The 27,294-nt window shown below is 42.3% G+C and overlaps 1 protein-coding gene across 5 annotated transcripts in view; it reads right to left on the bottom strand.

The window, feature by feature from the left end:
* Nucleotides 1–26,311, bottom strand: part of pvrl2l (PVR cell adhesion molecule related 2 like) — a 328,950-nt gene extending 302,639 nt beyond the window's left edge. For 3 of the 5 annotated variants that reach the window (XM_008422835.3, XM_008422836.3, XM_081612155.1), the window contains exon 1: nucleotides 25,810–26,308. In XM_008422835.3, coding sequence (XP_008421057.1) covers nucleotides 25,810–25,897 — 88 coding nt within the window. In that variant the 5' untranslated portion in view covers nucleotides 25,898–26,308. Of the gene's footprint in view, nucleotides 1–25,809 lie in introns of all 5 variants that reach the window. The other 2 variants (XM_008422834.3, XM_081612156.1) reach the window with 2 other exon arrangements.
* Between the last annotated feature and the right edge of the window lie 983 nt (nucleotides 26,312–27,294).

The raw sequence follows: 27,294 nt of genomic DNA, 5'->3' as shown, positions 1-27,294 counted from the left end.
CTGGAACAAAACATTTTGTGTCTCATTCTACTGGTTAATATTTCACTTATAGCTGGAACTTTATCAGTATTAAGGAAATATTGACCTAATATAAGCTCATATTTCTTGCTGAAAAGTTACTTGTAAATTAGTTTTGTCTTATTTCAAGTGTACTAATACATTTGCACAAGAAACACTTGGTAGGACTTAGTGTTTTTGTGATTTGGTGCCAATCATAGAGAGCTCTTCACCACTTCACATCCCAAAACAGAGACATGCAGTCACCACCAAACCAGAACATTTTGGCCCGTTTGTTGCAAAGGGTCTGATTCTTCTTTCATAAACAAGCATCTCCAGAACCTGTCTAAGCCGTTTGGTTTTATGTTTTGTGTATTTAGCAGCATATAAAGGTGCTGTTTGTTGTTTCTATTCGATCCTTTGGGTTAAATGGGAGGTTAGATAAAAACAATGTGGTTGACAGATGAAGGTGCAACAGTGTGACCTTTAAAAATCCAATTCCCTGTGTTAGTCTCATGAAAATGCATCTTAATCTGACCTCTGCTGGGCCTGGGAACAGGACCTGTCTGGCATGCTGATGTCATCAGGGTAAGACAAGCATAAAGATGTTCACACAGTGCTATCAGAATGCTTCATCTCCAGGGGAATATTTGGAAACTCACACTGACAGATTTCCCAGCTCTGAGCTCCATTTTCCATTGAATGATAACCAGAAGGCGTGCAACCACTTCTCCGTCTCCTGGTGGGAGGGACGAATCTCTGAGGTGTGCTCAGATACGTTTAAAGCGATCGCGGTTTCTTATGACGCACAAACGTCTGACCATGTCAGAGCCAACCTGCTGTCATGAGGCGGCTGGATTTCCAGTGCAGTTTCGGGAAATAAAGGACTTTAATCCAACATTCAACAGTTTATAGAACAACCTTGACTAGCGTCGTCTCCCGGCAGACGTTTCTGTCAGTCTCTCTTGTTCTGGAGAAGTTTTTACCCACTTTTTATGTTCGCTCAGCTTGTTGAGGTTTGCAGACATTTGTTTCTGCACAGCTCTCTGAAGACGCCGTGCAGCTTTTCAGTCAGTTGGAAACCTGGACTTTGACTGGGAAATTTTTCAGTTTTATTATGTTGTACGTCTGACCCAGTCAAGGCCAAACCTCAAGCTGTCAGCCCGACAAATTCAGACTTGACTCTGAAATACTTTCATGTCAGCTCATCAGCTGCCTTCAGGTGTTTATGCTAACATTTGTTTTCTCTCTATAGCGCAGAGTATGTGGATCACGACTAACCGTCTGTTTGTTCACATCTGCTCAGAGGATATCATTGCAGAAATCTTGTGGCTTTGCAAACCAATTTTTATTTATTTTTCAGAAAGAGAGAGATGAGCCTTTCTTCTTCTTTTAAACAAGTCGTCCTTGCTTGGTATTTTTCTCATCACCTGTTTGGTTCCTCCAGGCGTTGCATGGTCTGACCTTGGGGTGAATTTATTGGGACATCCATGCTTGAAAAGATTGGTAGCTGCAACAAATCTTTCCACTTGGAAATAATCTTTTGCTCTGAAGAATGATGGATTTTAAATTCAAGTTCAGTTGCTTCTATAAAGGCCATTAAAGTGCTGGTGCAGCCGTATTGTCCAAACCACCTAAACTCCTGATTTATAAGGGCTGAAATTATTAATAAGAATAATTTTTAATCAGTTATTGACATAATTGCTAGAGAATAGAGACTCAAGGAACAACACAGAGCAGTAATTAAGCCAAAACTGTACAAAAAAATATACATTTTGCGTTTAAGATGAAAAAAAACAACATATCTGTAAGTCTGATCTACCCAGAATTCATCAAGTGGCAGTTTTAGTTTCACCTGGTTAAAATCTGTAAAAAAAAAAAAAATCTTTAGCACCTTTTGCATCCATTTATTAATCGGCTAATGAAAAATGTAATCACCAGATCATCCTCAAACTGTACTGATGTTAAATTTTACAGAATTGAGCTTTTCATGTTGATTTAGCTGCATCCTGCTGCAGATGATCAAATATTCACTAAGCGAATGTGTGTTGTTGCATTTTGGATAATAACATGTTTATTTATTTATTTATTTAAAGAAGGAATGTAATTATTTGTGTATTTCGGTGTATTTCCAATATTATATGAAAAGACAAGTGATTAACAGAAAAATGTGTGGAATGTGCATTTTTTATTCGATTAATTGATTAATCGTTAGACACTCAGCCTTACACCTGAGTGTTACTTTCTGTTTAAATCCTACAGAAGCAGCGAGGGTGTACTTAGTTTTTCCAATGACTGTCCATCCCAGAGTAAAAACTTAATTGTCATGTTGCAAACAACATCCTGCATTTTTTTCTTAAGTCCTGATCCTTTGGCGTCAAACTGTAGACGTTCCACCAGAACATACGGTGACACGTGGTTGTTTCGTCAGCAGTCATATTTCTGTCTATTCTCCACACATCTGCACAAACAAAGCGATGAGACGCAGCATGAATGCAAATACAAGCAGTGAAACACGTTCACACACACAGAGGCAAACACAGACCCTGCCAACGCCCACGACTCTCAGAGATGAGGAGAAAAAGAGACGTGAGTTGGGGGGGAAAGACATCGGAAAGGACTTAAGAAAACAGCTTTTATCTGTTATCTGTGTGGAGAGAGTGCGTCTGGAGAGCTGTCAGGAGGTTGCTGCTGAGTGTTTCCAACCGACTGAGACACTGAGGGTTTCTGTGGCTGCGCAGCAATCATTTCATATATGTGGCAGAGAATCAGCGCCCTGAACGGACAGCGCGCGGGATCATCAGAGTCTCTGTGCACGAGCGCCCGTGTGTGCTTGAAAGTAAATTTGAGTCCGAGCGCCTTCCATCAGCCTCTCTAAGCCCGGCAGCCGTTCCGCTCTGAGAATTAAATACAAGGGCAGAAGTGAAGGGAAAAGAGCCAGGAGATGGCGAGGAGGAGAGAACAGGCTGGGGGGAAGGTTGGGACCCTCACACTTCTCTCTCTGACATGTTCCAACCCCCCCCCCCACCCTCCACCCTCCGCTCTTCGTCCTCACTCGGTCTCTGTCATTTCAGGAAAAAGGGGGGGCTGGTGAGCTGACACTCAGCAGGGAGGGTGGGAGTTGTCACTGTGTACTAACCCCAGCATCCCAGAGAGAGGAGGTGGAGGTGGGGAGGAGGGGAGAGAAACCAGGAATAGAAGCAACAGGATGACGGTTTAGCCAGACCTGTCAAGTGAGACGCAGAGTGAACCCAGAGCTCCGAAGAGCTTCAGGCTACAGCGAGCAGCAGCTTCTCCCGCATGCATCTAAACCAGAACACATACTGCGCTAATTGTCATTTAACCCATCGCGCCCGTTGCATATTTTCTTCTAACAAGCAATTACACAATGCCCCCTATCATCTCCAAACAACTGAGCTGTTGTGGAGCGACGATAATCTCGCTGCAGTTTAAAGCTTCAACGCAATCAAGTTAGAACATGTCGACACTGTTCTGGAGACAAAAGGTTCTGGAGACAAAAGGTTCTGGAGACAAAAGGTTCTGGAGACAAAAGGTTCTGCATTTCAGAACCATCACTCCCAGGAGCGTTAAATGTGCTGCAACAACATGCAGAAATTCATCTTCCTTGCCTTGTGAGGACCTGTGTCCCCTAAACACACAAATGTGATTTTCAAGATCATCATAATTACCCCTGCATTAATTTAATGTATTTTACATTTTCTCAAACTAACCACTTAAATGTCAGCTTCACTAATTGGTGTTTTCAAAAGGGAAAAATAAAAACAGAAGCATTTCAGTTGATGGTTTTCTGTGCAGTCATTGATATGTGACTAAGCTAAATTGTATTACCAAAGTCCCACTAACCAGAAAAGGAAAAATAAATCAACATAATGATGATATCTTTGGTTTGAAGTGAAATCTAAAAACCTCATACATATTACTCATGAACATATTAACCCCTTAAAAACCAATTTTACGCCTTTTTAGTTTTGCCTTTTCCACAAAAGGCAAAACGTTTTGTTGTACATCCCATTACTGCAAATTGATCAATTTACAAAAAGGTACATTATGTACTTAATATTCATTATTACATATCATGGTGTCATATTACTTTTGCATTAACACAACACACAAACTTTCCAAGACACAAAGTCTCAGGATCCAAAACCATCCAGCTGACGGAGTCACAGCTGCCACATTTTCTGGTTTTCAAGGCGCTCGGTCTGGTATGCTCTAGATGTTTCGCTGCTTTAAAACACCTGGACTCAAAAGCTCAACATCTTCACTCTGTTCATTTGAAACCAGCAGGACCAAAGCAGGGAAACCTTTAACAGATCTGGGTCAGTGTGCCTTCAGAAACAGGGGTGGAAAAACTCTAAACTACTTCTGCCATGATGCCAGATGAAAACCACCAAGAACACTTTAGTCCATTAATCATGTAATGAGTTTTTCCATTACTTTCTGTCCGGAAGTAATTTGTGGTGATGCAGAGTAGAAAAAATAATATAAAAATCAGTTCAAGATATTAAAGTTGCATGAAATGATAACCTTCCCCATGTCTGCTACAGATTAGGCCATTGCTTGGCAGCCGAATCTAAAGCCTTGAGAACGTGTGCTTTAAGGTGGTCGGGAGAAAATCCTGAGCAGCTCTTATCTGCTACTGTAAGCAGCAGATAGCAGAAAGCCACTGTGGCCACGTTCAAACCTCAGAGGAAGAGTTTCATACAGCGCAGAAATGAATGGAAACAGATCAGCGGCATCGTCGTTTGGTTGGTCTCAGGTTTTCTCACATCAATCTCTGCATCCATCCGTCCGTCCGTCTGCCGCAGCAAGGAAATGACTCCCATCATCATCATCATCATGTCCTGCATATCCACTCCTACGCTGATGATAATCCGCTCTACATTAAAGCCCATGACTGGAATCCAATCCACCCAGACTAAATTATACACTAAAATTTAATTTTGAATGACTCCTACTTTTCCAGAAGGTAACTCAGTATAACTGAAAGAGTCATCGACTGACAAATTGGAGACATATTCCCAACTTTTGCATTCTAAGGATTGATTTTGAAACTCAAGCTGAAGGTTTAATGAGTTTTGAACTAAAAGCAACATGTTTGTTGTAGTTAATGCCGAAAACATGGTAAAAATACCGAATACTGCTTAGAAATATTTTTAAAACTAAAACCAGCTGCTGAAAGTAATAATTAATCATGTACTGATAACCAAAAGTAGCATAAACTTGTCATAAATAGAGATAAACTTTTCTATTAAAGTCAGACTTTTAGCACTTTGCTGCTATGAAGTACAGAAGTAAAGCAGAAACTTTAAAGAAGCAACTTCTACTGCCCACAAATCTGTGAAGGATTATAAGACTAATTCCAATCTATTTGAAGAACATCTTACTGCAGAGAAAATAAAGACAGATCCGTTTCACACTCTACATACTGACCCTATATGAGGCTTCGGCTTGTTTTTAAAAGGACTGAAGATAAAAGTTATTTATTCAAATAAATATGGCAATAAGACTAAACACAAGATGTCTGGAACAAAGTCCTGAGGACAGGTGAAAGCCAAGCAGAAATACATAATGCAGTCAAACAGAACATCAGACCTTACAGCAACCATCAGCCACGGTGGTGAGGAGATGATTTGGGCTCATTTTGTAACCACAGAACCAGAACATCTAACAGTCCCTGAATCAAACATGAACCAGCCGAACCTGGGCTCAAAGTGAATCAAACCAACAGAACAATGATCCCAAACATCCATCCATCCATTTTCTTTCACCCTTGTCCCTCAGTGGGGTCGGGAGGGTTGCTGGTGCCCATCTCCAGCTGGCGTACCGGGCGAGAGGCGGGGTCACCCTGGACAGGTCGCCAGTCTGTCGCAGGGCAACACAGAGACACACAACCATGCACACACACACACACACACCTAGGGGCAATTTGGAGAGGCCAATTAACCTGACAGTCATGTTTTTGGACTGTGGGAGGAAACCAGAGTACCCAGAGAAAACCCACCATGCACAGGGAGAACATGCAAACTCCATGCAGAAAGACCGGGAATCGAACCCAGAACCTTCTTGCTGCAAGGCAGCAGCTCTACCAACTGCGCCACTGTGCAGCCCTGAACCCAAACACAGCAACACATTTACAACAAAACAATAGTTGTTGCAATGGCCTAGTTAAAGTCCAGTTCTAAATGAAATCTAAACTAAAATACTTCAGTTTGCTGCTGAAGCTGGTTTTTGAAGGATGAGGTACAGAGAGTCATGAAAACCTTCACATCAATCTGTTGGAGTTATTTTTCAGCCAGCTGGGACGAAAACATGAAACAAACAGAACAAACTCGACATAAAACACGTTTTTCATAAAACACGTTTTCAAAAGATATAAAACGTGGATGAAGATTTAAGGGTGTAATTTTGAGCAAGATTTATTGAATCATTTACCATCAATCAGTTTGTTGTTGATTTTCTTTATTCCTGTGCGGTTTTAGCTTTCTGCTCTTCATCCCTTCTGGACGGTTTCACGCTGACAACCACTGCCGGAAAAAAGTCATGTTCCAAACTATCTCATTAGCACGCTCCCCTTCAGCTTCTTTTATTCTGAAAAATGCCTAATTCAATTCCAAACCTATTTAACTTTTTACTTCAGACACACTTTGTACATTAGCTGTGAAACACCCAGAGGCTTACAGCTTAGACACCCACAGAGTCTGTGGAAGGCATGCTGGGAAAAAGGGAAGATGCACATAAAAGAGCGGCGCTCATCCTGTAAACACCCTTTTCTCTCCGTCCAGTCGGCTAACTGGGCCGCCAGTCCACCGCCCATCAGGACGTCCGCGCGGTTGGAAACGGGAACAGTCGAAACATTTCACTTCCATCCTCGAATGCATCCGCAGGGATTAGGAAAATCATCCTCCCATTTCAAGAATCCCACCGCCTGGAAATTGACTCGGGGGGATGAGAGGGTGGATGGGTCAGGGGCTTACGGTGCACGAGTCGTTTTCTAGTTTCCATTTCAAACTTTTTCCTTAATGGAGTTTTTTGGAGGCACTGCAGGAGGGCAAAGCCGAACTGGAGAGTCGGTGAAATTCACCTTCTTAGGAACATAATAAGGAGTCCAACTCCGAGTTACATCCTGACAGACACTTTTTAAATGGTACTGGAATTGCTGAAATAGCTTTTTGACTTAGAAATAATATTATTTGACTGAATTTAACTACGACTACACAGAGCTGGTTAAAGGGGTAAAAGACTCATGTGTAAATAAAAACAGAAAACATGACAGACTGGGTGAACAAGAGTTCACTGAAGCAATCCTGTTATTACATTTTAGGCAATAAAATGTTTATTTTGTTATTTAAAAAATTAATGTATTTGTTTATTTGCATTTAAAATGTTTTTTTATACTGCATTAAAAGGTTTACACAGTTAAACTGATGATCTTCAGAATGTTTTATTATCCGATTATCCATTAGTTGCAGCTTTACTGCATATTATACAGAAAATGAATGCTGTAAACGTTTTATGTCTGGATGGCTGCTGACCTGTTGTTTAATTATTGATTTTGCACTAATTTATTAAATAGGTTGATTGTGCATTGCTGATTCTTGTAAGAACTAAAACTATGTCTTCAAAATTATTCTTCTGCATCAGAAGAAGTGAGACCTCTTTCTAATAAAGAGTCTTATGCTGAGAGCAGCCAGGAAGGTAATGTATGGAGGACCAACAGTGCCTACAGTTAAAGCTACAGGCTGTTAAACATGTCTGGATCTGTGTGTTTAGACTTACTGAAGCTGAATGTGAGCGGCTGTGTGGTCAGAGCTCCTGGAGGGAGAGTCTGTCTGAAATCCAGCTCTTAGATTCTTCATGCACATTCATTTGTAACCTTGGCTTGTTTGATATAAAATCCTCCTTTTTTTTTCAAACAAGTCTGAGCCTCAGAGATTTGCTGGAACATTTCAGACATTTTCAACTGCAAAAATTTCTAAGTTATAATAATTTTATCCACAGCTCTTATTTATTGCAGAAAACAATTCATAGGCCACTGAGAAGCTTGTTTTCTTCTTTGACTGTATTATCCACAGGTATGCTCGCGAGCAAAATTCAGTTTCATTTTACCCGATCGACTGACATTTCTTTCAGTTTCCAAACATGCAAGTTCAACAAATTACTTGCAGAAAATGGCAAATTGCTACTTTCAAGCCTCAAATTACGCGAAGAAAATAAACTCATTCATTCTTTTCAAAATGCACGAACCCAGTGTTTTGATTTAAGAGTTCAGGAATCAACATTTGGTGAAAAAAAAAAGGGTTTGATTATTGCTGTTAGGTTTAGACGATTACAGCTGTTTAATATTTCCTGAGCTGTGAATCCACACGGACGATTTTAAATAATAACAGTCACCTTCTTTCAGCCAGCTGATCAGCAGTGTGCAGCAACACGTGGATGAGGGGCCACTTTATGTTACTGTCTCTGACATCTCAGTAGAAGGACTTTAGGAGGGCGGAAAGATGAAAAGATGTGTAAAATTAACATTTAAAAAAAAAATTTACTGAAAAAGGAAATTTAATTAAGATATTTAAATGTCAATGAGAAAGAAAAATATGAAGTAAGGTTGAAAGTTGCATCAGTGTTGAAACCACAACTTTTTAAAAGCTCAGTAAAGCCGTGCCAGCAGGCGGCTCAGTCCTATTACGGAAGTGTGAGGAAAAGATGGAGTGTGTGCCTGTTTCCAGTCCGTCACAGCGACTCACATCATCACCCATCACACAGTTTATGGTGACTGTAGCTCTGCAGCTAACAGAGGGACCTTGTCATGGCCACTAAAAGCTTCAATCCAGACTCTGCTCTGACTTAAATCTAAACCCAACCCGAAGCCAATCTAAAGAAACCACAGATTATGTGTCAGAAAGTGAAAACAGGTCGCCTTAAAAAATAAAACAGCTTCCCTGTATGAACCTGCGGCAGCCAGGCCAGTAAACAGACACATTAGAGCTGAATTTGAGTCCTTTGTTCTGGTGAAACGATGCCTGCTGGTCCTCCTTATTGTTTAGAAATGACTCATGATTACAGAACGGAGGCTCAATCCAAGGATCCCCATCACTTTCCATCAAAAGCACAACAAACAGAGCTCTGCTCTGGTAGCGTTTGCACAGACGCGTCGTGCAGCGAACCTTAAGATGTCGACGGTGACACACAAGGATCAGAAGGATGACAGATGTTCGGCAGCAGGCTCGCTAATCTGTTTTGCACTTTCATTCCACCTAATTGAGGGGGACTTGGACTGGATCATCCCTCAGAAAAATAGAAAAAAAAGCAGAGATCCTTTTGGTTCTGACTGACAGGTGAGAAAGCGTTCCCGCCAAACGCAGTAGGGAGCAGAAATAATGAAAGGCAGTATGAGAGGAGAGCCCACGGGGCCCGCAGAGGAGCGCCGGGCCGTATCTCCAGTCACTCGACAACGATATACTATTAAAGAAGAAAATAGAAAAGGCTGCCTTTGAATGAGCTCTGTAATTCTATCATGCAAATGAAAACGTTCATTGGTGCTCGGCAGAAGACAGGACGTCTGCTTCCATCTGGAATATTGAACGTTTTAATGTCAAAAAGGAACGGCCACCTTTTGTGCTGCAGAAAACTCAATTTGGGCCTCGCAGGGGAAATCTGCTGGGTGAATGGTGTGAATGGAGCGGTGACCACCAGTTTCACATTACAGACAGTCTGGAGTTAAAGAAGAGCTCCTGCTTTATACTGGAGTTAAGACAGAGGAGAGAGAGAGAGAGAGAGAGAGAGAGAGAGAGAGAGAGAGAGAGAGAGAGAGGAGCTCGTTCTGCAGACTGAACGCCAAATCTCTTAATCAACACCTAAATTAGAGCGAGATGTGGAAGTAATTAATCAGGTTCAGCAGCAGCCACCAGGTATGAGGTGTGTGTGTGTGTGTGTTGGTGGGGTGAGGGGGGTGGGGTTCAGCTGGATGAGAGCTGAAGGGACAGATTGACCCACCTTTTAGAAAGAAAATATAATGACAAAGTGGATATGAATTCATAACAGCTGCCCATATTGCTCCCAGGGTCGTATTAAATTTTAGGTTTATCAGCAGCTGATGTGGCCTTGAGCAACTTCCCTGAAACGACAGGGTCACCGACCCTACAGCAAACCTCAGCAAACCTTAACAAACCTCAACAAACCTCAGCAAACCTTAACAAACCTCAACAAACCTCAGCAAACCTCAACAAACCTCAACAAACCTCAGCAAACCTCAACAAACCTCAACAAACCTCAGCAAACCTTAACAAACCTCAACAAACCTTAACAAACCTCAACAAACCTCAACAAACCTCAACAAACCTCAACAAACCTCAACAAACCTCAGCAAACCTTAACAAACCTCAACAAACCTCAGCAAACCTTAACAAACCTCAACAAACCTCAGCAAACCTCAACAAACCTCAGCAAACCTCAACAAACCTCAACAAACCTCAACAAACCTTAACAAACCTCAACAAACCTCAGCAAACCTCAACAAACCTCAACAAACCTCAACAAACCTTAACAAACCTCAACAAACCTCAACAAACCTCAGCAAACCTCAACAAACCTCAACAAACCTCAACAAACTTCACGCTTTGTTTGACTGTTCTTCCATCGCAAAAGTATTCACACACTCTAAACCAGGGGTCACCAACTCCAGTCCTCAAGATCTACCATCCTGCAACTTTTAGATTCACCTCTGCTCCAAAATGTCTGAATTTCCTCACCAGCATTCATTCCTCTCTGCAATAGGCTGGAAATGAGCAGTTTATTTGATCCAGGTGTGTTTGAGCAGAGACACATCTAAAAGTTGCAGGACGGTGGCCCTGGAGGACTGGAGCTGGTGACCGCCGTATTAGTGAACGCTTCATTTGTAGCAAATGATGCATCTGCAGCTAAAAAATATTTGAATATGAGAAAAGTTTCTGCTCGACTTGTAGGGCTGACCTGTTTATTATTTCTTGGATTAACTGATTAATTAATGAAGTTGTTTGATGGAAAAGTTGAACAGAATCTGAACCAGGTGAAGATAAAACGATGCCATTAAAGCAGTTCTCAGAAGAACATATTTACAGATAAGTTTTTTGATTTTATGTGTAAAATGTATTTTTTATTTATTTTTACATTTTTATCTGCTGTTCTGAGTATATTGCTCTTTCAGTAAACTGCATTTTTTAAGTCCATATACTCCACTTGATTAAAATATTTGTTGATTATTTCAATAATTGGTTCATAAATAATCCGACTAACCCCCTCAGAAAAGGAGTATAAATATTAGTCTTTATTTTCTCCAGAGACGCATCATATTAATTTCCTGTAGCCTTGAGCCAGATCTGTGAAGCTGCAACACGGGGAGGATTGTAGATATTCTGAACCCAGTTTGCAGTCCAGAGTTCGCACCACTTCTTCACGCTCCAGTGTTCACACACACATCACAAGACTTGTGAAGTCAAGTAGGCCAAATTAACTTCAACAGATCATCCAGAACTTTTCCTTCCTGAACGCTGCAGAAGGAAAAGCGGCTGCGTTCTCCTTTCCCATGACTAATTCACAAGAGGAATCTGATGTGGTGTAATTAACTGAGATTTATGGCTTCTTGGATTCTCTGACATCTTTTTTAAGGCTTTATTTACACGGTTTTGCTAAGTGACGTATCGTCTATGTGGGTTTTCTGCAACATAAGGAAAGAAGCAATAGGAGAAAAAGAGAATTCAGTGGTAAAAATGGAAGGTAAAGAAGAGAGGAAAGTTTTATAAATTGTGCAATAATCCACCTTCTCACTGGCCAGTCCTCTGTTGCTGAACCAATAGCATTATGTGGAACAGCTTGGAAGCTAAAAGTTGCTAATTAATGATTATTTTCTGTAGATAAAGAGCGACACAAACACCAAAACTTGCAAAAACAAATACAAAACAGCTTTGGAGGTCAGAGAGGATGAGGAGAAGTTCCTGAATCGCCTGGGAATCTTTTACTCTAATTTGCATTAAATCCTCTTGGTTAGGGTGGAAAACCACCGTGGTTAAGCATTAAAATACAGCAGGGGGAAAAAAATAACATTTTCATGCAGAAAACTCCGCGGCCATTTTGCACATTTCCATTTCAATGCATCCTGCCATTCTGCTGCTGCCACCTCAGGAAACTCTGCGTGCCATAAAGTGACGCTTTGAGGGTTCCCTGTGTTTGAAAAACAGATCAGAGAGAGGGGAGGGTCTCTGTGGCTGCAGAGCGAACAGCTTCACGCTGCTGTGTGTGCTTCAGTCCTGCTGCAAGGCCATGTTTCAGTAATTCAATAAATAAGCAGCACCACTTGTAGAAAACCCTGCAACCTTTGAGAAACTAAGCCGAGCAGTGATAGTCTGTTAGTCGGTGGCACCTGGGGGAATCCTCGTGTTTTTAGAGTCAATTCTCCTCCAAAACCAGCACAGACTCCTGTTTCACAGTTTCTGGGGTGTCTGAGGTTTTCTCCAAGCAGAACATGTCTTAAAACTTCAACAAAAAAATAATAATCTAAACTTCCACCTAAACTTCTTCTACCGAATCATTTTGAAAGAAACAAATTTCAGTCAATACTCCACAAAAAGCTATTGCTGCTGGTTGCGCTTCAGTTTCATTAGCTTCCTTCACGTTTCTGTGATATCATCGGTTCTCATTGCTCAACAACAGGAACTACTGAGTGGCATCAATGTTCTTCTGTCGATTTGGGGATCAAACCGTTTACACAGAAGTTCCACTGCGGTCGGGTTTAATTACTGGTACGAACACAGACAATGGATTTCAGCAGGAATATTGGAACTGAATGTAGTGAACACAGGATGCTTGAATTACTCAGAGTGTCGTTGTTATTTGGATGGATTGAGTTTTTGAAAGAGCTGAACGGTGAATGAAAGAAGGTCGAGGTTTGAATCCTGGCCAAGGTCTTCCTCTGCTCAGTTTGCATCTTCTCCCTGCATGTAGTGGTTCTGTTCGGCACGGCTGTGTGCAGGCATGGCCCTGTGATGCATGTTTATATCTGGAACAAAGAAATACTGCAAACCAGAGCGGAAAAAGACATTTCAGCAAAGTGTTGTCACCAACAGGGCTGATATAGATCCGAACCACAAGTCCTGTGCCATTCCTTCAGTTTTCAGGTTGCTGTTCATAGAAAGCTCTGTGAAAACTTCCACGTCTGCTAATGAAGGCTGACAGGAAGCCATGTCCCATTGTTAATATAAAAACATGGACAGCTTCCCGTCACTCACCTGCCAGCTGCAGAAGATGTGCGAGTCTGTGCCAGGAAATAACTCCTGACACACGAAGCCTGACAAACTTAATTGTCACATCCATGTCTTGTTTTTTCCCCCTTTTCTTACATGCAGCTGCTTTGTTTGCCAGCACAACCATTCGCTGGCAGCCAGGTTTGAAATAACCGCAGCACGTTTATTGAAAAATGACAAAAAAATGATCTAATTAGTGGTGACATGCATGGCAGGATAAATGGGGGGGAAATGTGTTGGGAAATGGGCTGTAACTTTAAATGACACTGGTATTCTGTTTTAATGTGCGTGTGACTTGCATGAAAATGTGAAGAGCATTCAGTCAAATAGAGTTGTACATGCAAATGAGAAACAATGTTGTCAAAGTGGATCCACTTGATTAAGATTACTACCATCGACACACACACACACACACACACACACACCATGCAGGGCGATGCAGCCAATTTAAGGAATGATGAAGACGCGCAGGAAGCAGAGGGAGGAGAGGAAAATGCCGGAAGCACAAATCCTCGTCCTTAGCGACGTTCTCCTTCAACATGTCATCAGCGCAGTCAGGATGTCTCCTCCTCATGAGGCCGATCACCTGCTGACCTCCACAACTTGTTTCCAAGAGTCGGCCAGCTGCAGGGAGCTGGACAGTCCGGCTATTTTAGGAGGCAGAGCCACAGATAAATCAATTCGCTTCCTATTCTTCCTATGTTCCGTTTGAATTACCTCACAGAGGTGTAGAGCTTCATTCCCCCCCCATCTTTTTGAGTCGCTACTTTGTCTCACCAAGCGGTCAGGAACATTTGTTAAAAGGGTTGATATTTGGTCTGACCTTTTCATGCCTCGTTTCAACAATCTAAAGTCTACCTACGGCGCAATCCGGAGCTTTTTCAGCCGCGGCATGGAGGAAATGTTGAATACTGCAACAGAATGTCTCACTGCACAGTTCAGCAACACTTGGCCAACGTAAAGACATTTCAGTGCATTCAGGTTAAATTTGTTATATCTTCAGAGCATTTGTTCAAGGTGTTTAAAAGCCAGGTTATTGTATTTTCTTAGCATAAGACCAGGATCATTTCTCTACATTATCTGACCTTTAAAGTGACAAAATAATAAGATTAAAAAGCAAAAGAAAGTACATTTGTCGAGGGGACAGAAATATAACCTTTTGATTTAATTCCACCTTCTAGTCTTCCTCACATCACTTCATCCCAACCACAGTTAAACTGTCCTAGTCAGATTTTTCTGACATTTTCATATTTGTACATGTCATATCCAAAAGATCTCAATTTACAAAAATATCAGTACATTTTTAAAATATCTTTGGAAATTGTTCTGTACCCTTCTCCAGACTGATACATTTGCATAATAACATCCTTTGCAACCTTTCTGCACACTACAAAAACAGAACTTTTCTCCTGTTTTGCCTTTTCATAAAAGGCAAAAGATGGTTGAAAGATCTCACAAAAAATGCAAGAAAGAGCAATGCTGTGATTCCATCCATCCATCCATCCATCCATCCATCCATCCATCCATCCATCCATCCATCCATCATAAGTAATTGAGGTAGCAGATTACACAGAGAAGCCCAGACTTCTGTCTCTCCAGCCACATTTTTCCATGTAGTTGAAGCTCTTTGTCAGATGGCTGAAACTAAAAACAGTGACTTTTGTTTCTGATGCCGACGACAAAAACAGATTCGATTTTTCTGTATCCAAGCATTGAACCAAGTTCTGGCATCACAGGGGGGAAATGAAACTGTGGAAACCATCTGAACTAAATCTGACAGAATTACTCATCTAAAGAATAGTAAAAACTATACATATATATATATATATATATATATATATATATATATATATATATATATATATATATATATATATATATATATATATATATGGTAATGGCGAACCAACCGGACATTGTGGTGGTGGGTAAAGAACAGAGGAAAGCCGTTGTGGTGGATGTAGCAATACCAAGTGATTACAACATCAGAAAAAAGGAGCATGAGAAATTGGAGAAATACCAGGGCCTCAGGGAGGAACTGGAAAAGACCTGGAAGGTGAAGACCACAGTGGTGCCTGTGGTCATCGGGGCCCTCGGGGCAGTCACCCCCAAACTGGAGCAGTGGCTCAAACAGATCCCAGGAACAACATCAGACATCTCAGTCCAGAAATGTGCAGTTCTAGGCACAGCCAAGATACTGCGCAGAACCCTCAAGCTCCCAGGCCTCTGGTAGAGGACCCGAGCTCAGAGGATGAAACAGACCACCCGCGGAGGGTGAGAAGGGAATTTTTTTTATTTTTTTTTTATATATATATTTTAATAAGAGATTGTAGACTTTATTGTAGAGGGATCAGTACAACCACCAGACGACCATCCAGGCCTCTGGTAGCTGAAAACATGACCCAACCAGAAGCAGAGACAGTCCTGCAGACGACAGGACAGATTAGAGGAAATCTGGGTTAGTTCCTGAAGGATGTTTGTTTCCTCCAGTCAGAGAATGACGGTTCAAACATTCAGCAGTATCGTCACTTTTCAGGGACAGTTGACAATGGCCGACCTTTCTCGTGCTCCGACTTGAGCAGGACAGGAAACTCACTTTCAAGATCATGCAGACTTCTTGGATCCAAACTTCCTCAGCCAGGAAAGACGTTTCACTTCGAATGCGATTCCCTCAAATCTACAATACGGTGCAAAGCAATGGCTTCACGAAGTTATTAGGAAAAGTTTGATTGTTTCAGAGCGAAGGCAACAAACTGAGGGGAAAACTGCAGACTGTCAGAGGAACATTAGTTGAATCAGTTACCTCTGCAGGAATCAATTTATATATATTTCATAAATGGTGACATGCTTCATAGACTCATGATTTATGCAAGACTGACATGTGTAGAGCTTCCATAATTCAGACGAAATACAACCCTGAGATCTGTACTGCAGGAACTTTACTCTACTTTAAGAAGCTTGGATTTTTGTGTTTTAATGCAAAATATGGAAATACAACCAAAACGTTGCCAAAGTATTTACACATGTTCAGTTTTTCAATATTTATTCCCATTAGAGCCAACAGCTTCACATATTTTACTGGGATTGTATGAGGCAGACCAATAAAAAGTAGTGCACAAAGGTAAATGAAAGCTATTTTTTCTTTTTAAAATTTTAAAAAGAGTATTATGCTTTAATATTTGGTCATTCTCTCCAATTAAAACTGAAGTTTTGTTTTATGTGTTTCTCCCAGATGTGCACATCTAGAGGAGAGCATTTCTGTCCAGTCATGTTTGTAAAGTAGTTTAAGGTCAGTCTGATTCAGTAACAACACAATCAATATTCAGGCCTTGCAACAAAATTCTCAAAATGTCTTTGGTCTGGATTTTAATTGCAGCATTCTGGCACATAAACATGTTTTCTACTGGTTTTTGTTTTCCTGCTGGACACGACCAAAGGTTTTCTCCCAGGATCGATCAGCACACAGCATGTCCCGAACCTTTAAAAGGAATCATGCCTGAGTTTGATGCTGCTGCTGCTGCTACCATGTTTCACAGAGAGGTGCAGGATTAGTTTTTCTAAAACCGCATTATTTTGCATTTAGGCCAAATAAAAGCTGAATTTTGACATCATTTGATTTGCAAACCTTTTTCCATGTTTTCCATTTTCTCTGCTCGGCTTGTAGTAAAACAATCATTTTGTTATTGTCAGCTTCTCATCAAGCCCATATTTGTGGAGCGCACGACTGATAGCCGTCAACAGATTCAGCTATCTGAGCTGTTTATTTCTACATCTCCTCCAGAGTCACCAGGAGGCTTTTGGTCTTTTCCATTTAAGTCTAAAAGCCATTTCCTTCATAAGTTTGCAGTTCTGCTAAACAAACAAAATAAGAGCATCAAAGGTAAGGGGATGTGAATGAATATGCAGAACATTTCTGAGTTACGCTGTGTGACAGTAAAATGTAAAAAACTTTACAGTAACAATGTTTGTATTGAGCCTCTGAACAGACAGAGGATAAAAAAATAGACCAAGATCTACATTTTAACATTCCCACTGAAGTGGTTTTGCTCTAATCATGCAGCTGAAGTGTTTAATTGCAATAATGTCTGCTAATTCCATTCCACCTACTCTGATATTTCATCCCGACACACCGCTGATTACAAACAAATGTTACGGGGGTGAGAAAGAAATCTGCTTTCTGCATGAGTAATGTCAGCTCTACTGGGTCCCATCGTTGACATTTTAAATTGCCGTCTCTCATTAGCGTTTGCACATCATCCAGGATGTTTTCTTTATACCTCCGTTTAGCCGCTGTGTAAATTCCAAGTTGTAAATCTGCAAACGCGGATCGGTTTGGGCTCCCGCGGTTCCCGGTTTAACCGTCGCTCTTCCCGTCTCTCCGCAGGAGGAAGCCCTGCCTAAAGGCTTTATAATGATGCAAGTGAGGCAAACAAATGTTACTGCGCTTATTAAATCGCCCACATGGGTACAACAGGAAATGTCACAGAGTCACGCCGCAGCCTGATCCACTGCTGCACTCCCACACAGAGGGTTCAAGCCGTTTCCATTTTGTCACCAGCAAACTATCTGGGAAGGAAGCGGCGGCTGAAACGGGAGGAGGACGACTCGACTCCCAGAGCAGACAGAGCAGAGATGCTTGTCTAAACAGTTTCACACTTTCTGAATCCCTTCCCTTTCCAAACAATGAGGGCTGGAGGAGCTGGGAGCAGCAGAGAGAGGGAGGCGGGGAGGAGGGGTAAGGGGGCGGCTGGCACCCCTTTTAATTCCACCAAAAGCTGAGCCAACAAAAGGGCCTCCACTCGGGAGCTGGGATGGAGCCGCAGCCAGCCCGGCTGGCTCGGAGCGGGTCGTGAGCAGAAGAATGAGTGAGAGAAAGGAAGGGAGAGAATGAGACAGAGCGAGTGAGAGCGGAGGAATAAAGGAAAGAGAAAATGAATAGAATGAGCTGGGTTTGAAAGCCTGGAAAGCCCCCGCTGGAAGTTGGGCGTTTTTTCCCACCCGGCATGGAGGCAAAAGTAAAAACCAGAGAGAGGAAGCAGCATTGATTGAGAACGCAGGAAAGGTTGGGTGTTTTTCAAACGTCTGAAATGATGTTCATGATGCAGAGAGACGACTGAAACCCCCGAGAGCAGCAGCTTTTCCTCTGGCCGTCCGCGGATCAGCGCCATTGTGATTCATGGCTCCGCTCCTGTTGCTCCGCTCAGTAATCCCTCGTCCCTCTGACACCTGTTAGCCCAGGAATCACAAAGAGGTGCCAAGGTGTTAGCCATGATATGGTTTATTTCCAAAGAGCCTGATGTGGAATTTGCTTACGATCCCGATCCTTCAAAAAGAAAGAACTAAAAAGGAAGGAAAGGAAAATTTGCTGACTCGTACTCTGACTTGCGGCGGGTGAAGTGATGGATTAAAAGCTGCCCTGTGGACATTCAGCAAGCTGCAGCCGCACAGAACACAAAATCCTCACCCTGATTCCACCAGACCAAACGGAAACAAAAAAATCCTTAAAGTCACGCGCTGGTGCAACAGAGGAATCAGGAGAAATCCACCCTGCAGAAGCTGCATCACTGACCACCAGCAGGACGCAAGTTAACAACATCTGAGGCCAAAGAGCTGCCAGGGTCAAAACCAAGAAATACTGTGAAACCAGGCATCTTCACTGAAGATAAAACTTTCTGCTGCATAGAATCAAGTCTCTCTTTTAATGTCTCCAGTTAATTTGGACTCACAGAGAGGAAACTGTAGTTGAAAATAAAAGAACAGGTGAGTTTGTTGTAGTGATCCAGGTTTGTAGGTTGGAGGTTTGGATCTTTAGTTCTACAATTTTTCAGACTTTCAAACAAACTTGCTATTATGTGTCTTGTTTTTAGCTTTACATTATTTTGACCCTTTGCAGCTGGGTTGCTTTTTTAGTGACAAAAAAGTGTAAATGACTGAAGTGTGCAAAAAAGTCCAACAAGTCATTCCAGTTTAATTCTCAAAGTCGGCACAAGAACCACAATTAGACAAGTCTGAACAGGAACTCAGACCAATGATATTAATGTTTGCAAATTGGCAAAGAAAAATCTGTAAATAAGAAATGTAGTCATTTTAATAAATACCAAGAGAAGTTGAAGCTGTCAGACGGCCCAGAGGCTGCAGACATGACAGCTCATGTAGGCAAAACAGAAACCTTAGTATGAATAATTAGTGGTAATGGTTTGTCCTCATGGTGATGATCAGAAGGAGGAACCACTATATCAGTTCCTGTTAAGGGAAGTCCGTCCTTGAACCGCAGCAGACTGACCGTGACGGTCAAGGCGATGATGAGTCAGAGAAGAGAGCTTAAATAAAAAAAACCCACAGGAATAGACCAACACTGGCGGTTGGTCTATATCAACCATCAGGGCTGATATGAGTGGCGATGCTTTTCACGTGCAAACAGGACGTATCCAACTCTGGAAATAATTCACTTTTTGAGTGACTGTGTGGAAACAGAAGCAGTGCCAACCGCCGTCCTTATTAAAGTGCTTATTATCCAATCTACACAACAGGCTGCAAGCTGGTTGGCCAGCTGTTTCAGTCCCTAAAAGTATTTCTGTCAACGAGAAGCTGTTTGATTTTAACTCAACGTTTCCGTACTGCAGGAATCTGACATCAGCCACCACCGATTCTTAAAGACGATCATCCCAGAGGAACAGACACAAAATCCACAAGATATGGATAAATGAACCGTGTGGAGAAACTTTAAAACTTCCCAGGTGTTTTTCCTGTATTTTCTACTTCATGTCAATGTTTGAAATTTATCAGTTTTATACACTTCACACTCTTTATATAACGCACAGAAAGCGTCACTTTTGGATTCACAGAAATGTGAATAAATTAAACATGATTGACTTAAATCATGGTAAAAATCCATTTTAGAGTTGATGAAAATGTTTGTACTTTTTTTTAATGGAAATGTTTCATACAGTATCCATCTCTGCACTTCTCAGTTCACACAATTAAAAGCTTAACGGTGAGAATGTGTTGCTGACACGTCTGAATCCCAGACGACCTGCCATCACTGCATCACACCCTGGAGCCGTGAAGCCGGCTCATCCTCACACAGGTCGACCTTTACGGTTTCCTCGCAACCTTGGAGGCCCAGAAGCGTCACAGCGGCAGGTTGACAACCACACCCCACGCCGCCCGCATCGGTTCTGTCCAAAAACAGACGGCCAGAAGGCTTCCAAGTCCCAGCGTGAAGGACTTTCTGAAAGAGGTTAGGGACAGCGGAGTCACTGAGCTGCAGGACGGAGCAGCTGAAAGTTTCATGCATGGTTGAGGAATCCAACAACTGCAAGTGTTACTTTGGAAATTTAAAGCTTCTTTACATGTTCACAGACATTTTAATACAGTTTGGAATCTAAATTGTTCCTGAGGAAAAACAAATCAAAACAAAACTACAGCCATCTCCAAGACATGTCTCTCACATCAAAACCTTCCAACTTCCACAGAATCCGTCTTAAACCTCAGGGCTGGGAAGCTAAATGGTGTTTCATCAGGTTTTTTTTTAGTCATAAATTCTTTGGATAGCAATATTTCAGCAATAGTTCAGGTTTTCCTCCAAGAGCTAATCAGCAGCACCATTATGCAGCGACGAAGAGCGAACAGCCGGCTGCAGCCGAGCCGCTCACAGACGCGTCTCCCAAAGCAGAGCTTGGTTATGAATTTTAATTAAAGCAATAAAAAGGTCTGTATTTCCATTCACTTCGTTATCAATCCATCTCATCTTCTGGGAGTGGTCCAAGGAGTGTAGCTGATGACTGTTTTGAGATTTTTCTCTCCTCTGGAGGAAGAACTTTGGATGTGATTTTATGTTTTTGTAGAAAGACGGAAAAAAAAACGACTTTCCAGAGATTTTCAAAAGTCATTTTTTTACTAGTCTAAGACAGGTTACAGATCTCTAATGGCTGAAATAAGAAATCTCTCATCAGATTCATGTCCTCCATATCTGCTGACACAGACGTTTGGTGTATGTTAGAAATTCAAATCAGAAAACTAGTGGAAAGTCGTAGACATCTGCTGAGAGACTGTTGTTATTCAAGACTTCTCAAACACTTCATCTGCACTGTAGAGCTGTAAATAACCAACTATATATCTGAAAATACCTCAAATAGGACACCAACCCTTCTGATTAGAAGGCAAATGGTCCTTCAGTGTTATCTGTAGTAAATATGGTTTATTGTCTTCATACCAATTTGACTCAAACAATTTTCAGGATTATTAGGAAAGAAGTAAATAAATCTACACTGAGACGCTTTTAGCTGGATAAAAGCAGTAAACAATGCTAAATTATCAAATAATGCTAAATAATATAGATTTTTTTGTAATAGTGATCATTTGTATTTCAATTTCAATTCAAATTTCTAGTTCAACGTTGAAAAACTTACGAGGAAGTGAAAAAGTCCAAAGCTTTTTCACAGCCACAAAATCCAATATGGCTGCAAATAATATAAACCTTGGTGAGAGTCACGACAAAAAAAAAGTTTATTTTTGACTATCCCAGCCGGGTTTAGTGAAGCCATGACAGAGTTTGGAAAAAACTTCTGATTACATAAAATAAAGATAAATTCAAACCTGAAAACTTGAGTCCAGGTTTGAGTCGTAGAAGAAGAAATATAAGTCAAGTCTGACTTTGGTTGAGCAACTTAAGCACAAATGTTTTAGATCATAACATCTTGAGCTGAGGGAAGATGCACATTATTATATTGACACTATCAGAGTTCACCTACATTCACAGTAACCATCAATTAAGTAGGTTTGTATTTTCAAAGCGTCTTTCACAGACAAAGTGCAGCGCAACAGAAGTCACATTTATGTTGTTCATTTTGTAAAAACAAGCATAAAGTCGTAGGGATCCCAAGTCGTCATTAAGCCAAAGGAAAAAATGAAAATGCCAAAGCAGAGAAGCTCCAGATGAAGTCTTCAAATGGAGGGAAAACCAGAATGGACCTCTGGAATGCACATGCATGAATATGCAAAACAACAACACGGTGCAATGCAAAGCAGACCATGAGTCATTAATGACTCTCGATAATCAGGCCGCGGCGCTGCAAGGGCGATAATCATCGGCCGCCTGCTCTCCAAGTGATAAGCTAATCAGCCGTTCGTCTCCAGCGAGCCGACAAGGGGACTCATCATGGCTGACATTTCAGAGCAGGATGGAGCCCAAAGAGCCCAGCCTCCGAGGAGAGAGGGCACCTGAAGTGACTTAATTATCACTGCTGCAGAAGGAGATCCACTCAACCCTGTTCTACACTTTTTTTTTAACTCAAGGTTAACCTGGTTCTTCCAACATTATGGTTTCTGTGCTGCATTAACGTGTGTTTCAGGGAGCGAGTAAGAACAGGAGACTGAACGGTTTCGGTTTTATTTGTGTCATTCAGGTGTATCAAAACAAAGAATATCAGAGGTGTGATCACACAAACATAAACCTTTAGTATTTCTGCTGTATCTAATCATATCATCACCATGTCCGTCACAGATCTGTTGGGAAACGGCAGAAACAGAAAATTCTGCTGAAAACGGCTTCAGATGCCAGGAAAAACCAACGTTTGCGTTCACCTGCACCTCCTGCGGCTGTGGTGGGTGAAATGAGCGCCCAGGATTTCTCCTCCTCCAACAAGACAGTTGTGTTGTTGCACGCTCAAATTAAATCATAACCTGTGGGGATGCTGTCACAATAATCTGACAGCTCTCAGACAACCGGATGTAGCCGGCGTCTCAGCCGAGCGGCTGTCATCCTTCCACCAACCTGTGCAGCCCAGCCTGCAGCAGCATCACAGCCCTCATGCTCTTCACAAGCACGAGGAGGAAGGCTGGGTTCACAGCGAGTTCCCCATCAAGGTCGAACCTTCACCCAGGAAAGAGAAGCGTTGGTCGGCGCTCCTCATGCAGCAGATGCTGCTGCTAAACGCAGCCCTGAAATATCCTGCCCTCCCAGCCGCTCTGATCTCTGAGGCGCGCCTCGGAGGAGCGACAGCGTGAGAGATGACACGGCTCCAATATGACCCATCTTCTGTTTCCTCTGTGACAATTCAGGGACAGCTCTGACAGACGATACGAGTTACACCCAGGTGGAAGCAACAGTCGGGGCAGATTTCTGCTGACGCTGAGCAGGAAAACAGATTTTTATGCCAATATGTTCAGCGTGACTGGCTGCTGCTGGAAACGCTGCAGCTGGCTGCAGGAAGCGGAGGAAACACTGAAAACCTGACTAGTTTCAGTCAAGATGCATTGATTAGACTTTAACAGGGAAAACAGTTTTCTGCTTTTATTCTGAAGGGAGAAAACACAAGCAGGCTTTTGTTTCAGCTGCTTGGATTCAATAACTGACCATGAAGGGAAACTGAGCTGCAGGAACTTCGATAGGCTGTACTTTGGAATCCAACATGAAATAAATACAAACAAGATTTTCCCAATTATGCATGAGTGGACGTGTCCAACCGTTATGATTTTACATTTGACTCAACACGTAACACTTCGATGATAAATCCACAAAGAGATTTGTTCAGTATTTTGTCAGCGAATGAGAAAAAGCGTCAGATTTTGATCCCTATCTGATTGGCTCTTTACCAAGTTTCAACAACAACAGTGCCATGTTATTCTACAGAAATGTGCAGTGGGGTTGAAATATTGCAGAAAAACATTTAAGGAAGCCAAGGAGGTTTTATACTGGTGGACAAATGTACTGCTTCCCAGTAAAAATGTGAAAACATTTTTTTTTTTTACTGCAGTAGCATAACGACTGACTGAAATATTTCAGAAAATTCAACCTTAACTTTCAGGTTTGGTTGTTTTTTTTCCCACTGAACTGAGACAGAAATGGAATAATATTGACTTTAAGATGGCTGAATGATTTCTGTTGATTCTAACATGTTTCAGATCAACGCTGACAGACTCGGCTTGTTTCAGATCTCTGGCTGACCCGACATTGCTGCCTTGCAGTTAGAAGGTCTTGGGTTCAAATCCCAACCACAAGCACAACTGTTAGGTAAATTGGCCTCTCAAGATTACAATTAGGAGTGTGTGCGCATGTGTGTGTGCGTGTGCATGTGTGTGTGTGTGTGCGCGTGTGCGCGCGTGTGTGTGTGCGTGCGTGCGTGTGTGTGTATGCGTGTGTGTGTGTGTGTGTGTGTGCGTGTGTGTGTGTGTGCATGCGTGTGCGTGTGTGTGTGTATTGGTCCATAGTGGACCACGCCTCTCCTCTGATCAATGATGCAGATAAACACCAAACATTCCCATGACCCTGAGACGATGAGCAGATGATGGATGATCTCTCAGCCCCACAGCATCACAGATCCTCCACCATACTTCGGAGGCATGTGGTTCGTTATTAAAATTTAATATTTCTCTTTGCACAACTCCCAAACAACCTATAGACAAGCACAAGGCGCCGGTTTTTGAGGGTTTTTTTGTTGTTTTTTTAAACCTTCCTTACCAGTGTTTTCTCATATTTCCCATTTTTATTGGTGGTCAAGCAAAAAACAGGAAGTCATGGAGAACTGATGAGAGGTTTGACTCTGAACATGTTTTAAATGAACCTAAGTTGATCATTCTGTGCAGAATCAAAGGTTTCTGAGTTTCTCACTGAGATTTTCCATCACTATAAAAGTTTGATTCATTTTAAGGTTTTTAAAACGTCTTCACCAGGAGGGCCAGCAAATGTTGCCTGGATCTGTAATGCTGTGCATGGCTTTCAATGATTCAGATATCCTGTAATTAAAGCTAAAATTATTGGTCATTATTGATGCATTAAGGCGCCACAGGATTCATTTCTAACGTTTCTTTGACTGTTTTTGGCGCGTAGCAGCAGAACGGCTGATAATCGGTCATTACTGGTGCAGCTGAAGCAGGAAAACCAAAGTGACCCTCTCCACGTCTCTGCCTGTTTCACTGAACGATTCACGGTGAGATTGTGCAGATATGGAGCATTTTGCATGAACCACCTATGGCATTTTCATATACTATGATCGTGCATTTCCTTTAATTAACCACTTAATTATTAAAGCGGGATTTCTATAGAGAAGCCAGTAGAAGCGCAGCTCCCCATCGTCACCCTGTTGCTCCGGTTTCCAGCATTGTTCTAACAATCAGCTGCTGTCCGGTTTGACCGCACACGCGTCTCCCTCTGCAGGTAAACACAGACTGCAGGTCAGCCGTGCATGGAGGGGTTTGTAGAGGCTCAGAGGGGATTAGGTTTCCTGAGCAGTCACCTGCCGACGGAAGCAGCCAGGAATTAGGACAAAAACCACGCCACGCCTCGCATGTCAAGACCCCAGCTGAAACTCAGCTGCGACCTGGTGGAGGGAAAGCGGGATCAGAAACTTTTACAGTCAGACATCAGTCAGTCGGAGCGGAGACGTGACTGTGAACATGAGCGGGGAATGCGCGGCTGGAAAGTCGGAAGATCAGCCGTGATCCAGGACGCGCGGCGCAGGAGGACTCAGCCTCCGCTGGCACCCAGCTTGGCTCGGCTCGGTTCGGTTCTGCTTACCTTGAGCAGCCAGAATGATCAGCGTTGCCACCATCCAGGCGTTCCGCCCCGGAGAGCGCGGGCAGCGCGCTGCGTAATCTCTCGCCATTCTTCTGCACTGGCGGTAAAAATCCAGAACACCGAGGTGTGCCAAGACCGGACTCCGAGTTATTCCTCCGGCAGCCCGCTCACAAACTTAAAACTCAGTTCAGATCGCCTGCTTTCAAACTAGTCAACTTCTCTCTCTCCTCCTCCTTTCCTCCCGCAGCTCAGCGCGTCCTCCTCCCGATTCCGGACCGAGCGCAGATCCTCTCAGAGTCTTAACGACAGGCAGGAGCGCGACCCCTCCCCCGTGTGGCCCGGCCGCAGTGCGCACAGGTAGCCCGCGGCGGGTGCGTGTCTGGCGGATAGCGATGAGAGCAGCAGGCGGAGAACAAAGTGTGGACGGAGTGTGAGAGAGTCGCAGGAGCTCCGTGGGTTTGATGCGCAGAGCTGAGTGGGGAACATCCGAGTGATGTCAGCAGAGCGTCACCAAGAGGACTTCAGCCGAAAAGCGGAGAGGAGAGGAGAGGGAACATGTCTGCGTCCTCTGAGCTGCTCAGGTGGAGATTCTCATCATCACTGAGAAAATGTTTGGCTGATTAACCGCAGACGTAATGATTTATTCAGCTAAACGGAAATCCAGAACAGATGCCAGCTGAAATATTTTCTTCTCAACCCTCCTTTGTTTTTCAGTCCTACTTGGTCTTAATTTCCAGACAAAATTTAATTTTGCAGACTCGGTTTTCCATACAAAGCAAAATTATCACAAAAAATAATGCACAAGTACCTTGTTTAAAAATACAACATGGATATATTTTATGTTTTAATTATAGTTGGAAAGGAAATAAAACTGGCAGGACAAACCAAATAAAACTGGGATCACTGGTGCGTGTCCAGTTGTTCTGGTCAAACTGGAGCTGACATGGCTGAAAGGTTTAAGCTCATAAACCTGATTTATTAATCCTTTTTACTCTGAAACTAAACAGATTGTTCCTATTAAAATGGTTTTGCTTGTAAAAGTTTTGAGGTTGGGACATTTTGTATCTTTAAAAGGGATTTTTTTGGGGCAAAAACATCCAAAATATTAACCTGCTGTAGAACTCCCTCATCCCTCCCTTTTCTGCTCAGGGTCACCCGTTGACCTCGTCACTGGACATGCTTTAACATTTTCTACTCTCTGCAGAGTTTACATTTTGATGTTGTGTGAACCTCAGGGCATGGAGGCGAGGAGGAAGACCCTCAAATGACCTGATGAAGATCAGGGGACCTTTAACCTGCATGTTTCCAGACTGAATGAAGGTCAAAAGAGTGATGTTCTCTATATTCATTTATTTTATCTTTGTCTTGAGAGAAATCAACACAACTTTTCCATTCCTCTATCAGTTTGGGAAATAAGTTGTTTAAAGCTTCCTGGTGTCTTTTTATTACTTCCAAGATTAGTAATTTTATAGAGTACATATTTTA

Source organism: Poecilia reticulata, chromosome 11 (genome assembly GCF_904066995.2).
Source record: "Poecilia reticulata chromosome 11, P_reticulata-male-v2, whole genome shotgun sequence".
In the NCBI taxonomy this organism is placed as follows: Eukaryota; Metazoa; Chordata; class Actinopteri; order Cyprinodontiformes; family Poeciliidae; genus Poecilia; species Poecilia reticulata.
Note: the sequence above shows the minus strand (reverse complement) of the source record. Positions and strands in the feature narration are given on the sequence as shown.